General features: G+C 42.8%; 1 protein-coding gene across 1 annotated transcript; it reads right to left on the minus strand.

The window, feature by feature from the left end:
- On the minus strand, positions 1–3918 carry LOC110495741 (splicing factor YJU2). Its single transcript, XM_021571141.2, has 8 exons — positions 3757–3918; positions 3197–3297; positions 2965–3109; positions 2731–2865; positions 2434–2615; positions 2176–2317; positions 1918–2089; positions 1–1265 (listed from the first exon to the last, which is right to left on the minus strand). Exons 1-8 carry the CDS (start codon positions 3778–3780, stop codon positions 1141–1143), a joined length of 1026 nt encoding a protein of 341 aa, XP_021426816.2. The 5' UTR covers positions 3781–3918; the 3' UTR covers positions 1–1140.

The following is a 3918-nucleotide window of genomic DNA, read 5'->3' on the forward strand; positions in this document are numbered from 1 at the left end:
TGTGTGCAAGAGAGAACCGTTTATTTTATTGTTGCCATTGTTACAATCACTTGATTGTTGTTGAGTCAAGTCCACACCAGTGCCTGTTTAGCAACAAATTTAGTGTGATAACTTGAAGTTCAATCAAGGAGCATTTTAGGAAAAGTTATCTGCTTCTGACACATTGATTTCATGTTCTAAACTCACAAAAGCAGCCTACTACAGCAGACAATTTAAGTCTCTGGGTAAATTCACTTGTAGATGGTTATCAAGTAAACTCTTTGTGGCAGGTAGCCTAGTGGTTAGAGCGTTGGTCCAGTAACCGAAAGGTTGCTAGATCGAATCCCTGAGCTGACAAGGTACAACATCTGTCATTCTGCCCTTGAACAAGGCAGTTAACCCACTGTTCCTAGGCTGTCTTTGTAAATAAGAATTTGTTCTTTAACTGACTTGGCTAGATAAATAAAAGGTTCCATAGAAATACAATTGTTTATCTGCAATACAGGCCTATATTTACATTCTCCACACCCAGTGTCTCTACTGGACCGGTTCAGAGACCCTTGCCCTATAACACACAACTTAAAAATAAACATTTTTTAAAACTTAGCTTGGACCTAAAGTACATTTTTATGACTCCAGAAAACTCAGACATTGTATTCAACAACAACAACAAAAAATCTGATTGGGTAGGGCACAAGAGAAAATAGTTTAGAATGTGCCACAGTGCAAGAAAACATTTAGAGAACCACTGATTTAGAGGTAAATGAGTATATAATGAAAAGCCAAAACATGACTTACACCTTTACAAAGTTGGAGGGTAGTTGGTAGACGGACATTTCAAAATATATTTTCTAAAATCACAGGTGAAAACTAATTACATTGGGGTAGGGGTCACAACGCAGAATGATACAATTCAGCCCTTTAACTCTCCTATATACCCTGAAACAAATACAGTAGTTTTAAATCATCACAGGCATCAAATTGCTTACCCCTTTCTTACACCTAATAACCATCCTTATGTTGTGATCTTGAAAATCCAAAACTGTTCTGGGTTGTGTGGAAGAGGTGAATTGCCCAACAACATATCAACACATTTCCATATCACGAAGTTCAGACACCGACTGAGCATTTTGGTGAGCCAAAGCATCGCCAGCCTTTCTCTCATTCACTGTTGTTGCTGTCATCACTGTCGGAATACGTCCCCAGGAGACTGAGCGACGACGACCCATTCTGTGCTGTGATTGGCTTAGTAGCCTCCATCAGTACAGTAGCAGCTGCCTTTGAAACTGCAAAGCAGGAAGTACCGAGGTTAGAATGACAAAGTCTACACCCCTTCGTCATTGATTGGTCAACAGTAAAGATTATTCAATAAAGTCTTTGTTGTCGTTCAAATGTTTTCATTGAGAAATACTGCACCAAACATATTAGTTGGATTTAAAATTGCACGCCTAAGATCTCCTTGGCAAAATGACTTTGGTCGCCAGCTGTACGGTGTTTCCTCCGACACATTGGTGCAGCTGGATTTGCGGGTTAAGCGAGCAGTGTGTCAAGAAGCAGTGCGGCTTGGCGGGGTCGTGTTTTGGAGGACGCATGAATCTCGACCTTCGCCTCTCCCAAGTCCATACGGGAGCTGCAGCGATGGGACAAGACTAACTACCAATTGGATATCACGAAATTGTGGATAAAGTTTAAAAAAAAAATGTTTTAAACTATGCCAGATTTGTTGAGTTCTATTTTGAGGAAGTGTACACTGGCTACAACGTCTCAAAATGCACAAAGTACTGTTACTGATTTTTTTTCTAGTTTTTCAAGCAAAGGTCTTTTAAAGGAGTATGTAAGCACACTAGTTCGGCTAGGCGCCTGCAGAACAGGAAATCACCCCATTGTATACGGAGTCATTTCGATATTGCAGCTTCTGTCAAAGCCTCCATAGCTCACCTGTCTGTGTGTTAGAGCCTGCAGGATTTACTGTGGTACCAGGTTTGGGGACAGAGGTCACTGGTTTCTTCCTCACCACCAGTGTTCCCAGTACCCCTCCACCTCCCAGCCCCCCCACACTTCTCTCCCAGCTCTCCACCTTGGCCTTCTTCACCCCCCCCACTGACAGGCCCTGCAGAAACAACACACAGGACATAAGTAGGCATGTTGGTTAACATGTATTGTGAGGCCTGTGTGTGTTTGGTCTGTGTGTGTTACCTGTGGGTCAGTGAGTCTGTCTGTGGTGAGGATGTCAGTAGGTCTGTCTGTGCTGGGTTTCTTTGGTCTGCTGCTGCTCTCCTGGTCTGAGTCAGAGTCGGAGTCTCTTAACCTCTTCACTAGAGCTCTCTCTAGCATCTCCCTGTAACACATACACAACCATTTTGTTATTTTGCTATATTTGCACCATTTCTCAAAAAAATTGCTTAACAATTTCCCTCTTTCTTCTCATCAACCTTCCTCTCTGTCTGTACTCACCGTGTCTCCCTCTCGTCCTCCTCCTTCTCCTGCTCTTTGGTCCTCTGCTCCAGCTCTTTGTATGTTCCCAGCATTCCTTCGAAGTCCACCGAAGCCTGTCTCTGGTTCAACTCCTTGAGCTCCTGAAGATTCTCCAGAACCTCCATCTCCATCTTAGAGTCCCGCGTACGGTTCTCCAACACCTAGAACATCATCAGTACGGCTCTTCAACACAACATCAGTACTGTTCTCTACAAACCTGGTAGAGAAAATATCATCAGTCTGTCAGGTTCTCCAGCACTGTTTCTAGAGATATACCTTCATAGGGTTGTTCAACTCTTCCTCCTCTCTGTCCTTAGTTATCTTCTTCTCCTCCTCCTCTAGAAGTTTCTCTGCCTGGAAGTTCCTTGTGGCACCGTGTTCCATGGCATAGTCTGTGTTCTCTGGATCAGTCTATAGACAACACACACTGGGTGAGTACACAAACTGTTCTAAGACGTAGTTGATGTTTTATGGATTAGTCTACAGACACACACACAGAAACAGATTTACCTTAAAGGTGATCTCAGCCAGGCATCGTGTACACTTGATGTAGAAGCGGAAGATGGGCAGTCCCATGTAGAGCTCATTCATCACAGTCTCCTTACGGGCGTTGAACTTCTTCCCCTTGTAAATGTACTCCCCACAAGTCTTACACCTGCAAGAAACACACGCATGGACAGGGTCAGGGCACACACACCTCATGGTACCTGTTTCCGGGCAGGGTTGTAGAGTGTTAACATACCTCATGTTGAAGGGAGCCATCAGCCGGACCACATACTGCCTGTCTTTAGGGAGCTTAAGTTTGGGTATTTTAGCCGGGTCGAAGTCTGGCGGGTAGTATTTCTACAGGAGAGCGAGCACAGTCAGTCAGCAGTGTAATTTAACTACGAAATATCTGATTCACATTGCCTTTATCAGTCAATAGCTACAACGAGAGTAAAACATAGAATAATTAGACAAACACAATTCACAAAGAGATGAAAACATTCAAAGTTTACAGTGAGAGCCTATTCTAAATCAGTATATCCTCATAAGCAAAGATAGACAGGAAACATAACTAGTTAGTTAGCTACAATGAGTACGACTACTAGCTATATAGCTAGCTAAGCGTATTGAGCTAACTACTACTATTGTGTAACTAGGTGTCATGATAAGCATAGAACAGTTTTTGCTTCAATGGCCAAGACTGATTAGCAACACGCAGCTTGCTGCTAGCTAGCAAACATTGCATTCGCTAAACAACTGCCCGTTTTCAGCGAATCGAGAAGAAATCAAGACATAGCAAACAAGAATTATGCATACGTTTAACACTTTTCTTTCTGACATTCTTAATTGGAAATAATAGCGAACTGTAGCGACGAAATGGAAGGATAAACTGTGATGATGTTAGCTAAACAGATCGCTAGCTTGCTGTTAATGCGATGTCTGAGCAGAGCAGAAAATAACTTCCGCTTCCAGTCTAGG

Source organism: Oncorhynchus mykiss, chromosome 18 (assembly GCF_013265735.2).
Source record: "Oncorhynchus mykiss isolate Arlee chromosome 18, USDA_OmykA_1.1, whole genome shotgun sequence".
Taxonomy (NCBI): Eukaryota; Metazoa; Chordata; class Actinopteri; order Salmoniformes; family Salmonidae; genus Oncorhynchus; species Oncorhynchus mykiss.

What these genes read in the sequence shown, in the direction of transcription:
- LOC110495741 (XM_021571141.2), bottom strand. Translation starts at nt 3,780, where the DNA reads ATGTCAGAAAGAAAAGTGTTAAAC. An exon ending in TGGCTGAGATCACCTTTAAG is followed by an intron (nt 2,866 to 2,964) that starts GTAAATCTGTTT and finishes TGTTGTCTATAG; the next exon opens with ACTGATCCAGAGAACACAGA. An exon ending in AGGCTCTAACACACAGACAG is followed by an intron (nt 1,266 to 1,917) that starts GTGAGCTATGGA and finishes CCTGCTTTGCAG; the next exon opens with TTTCAAAGGCAGCTGCTACT.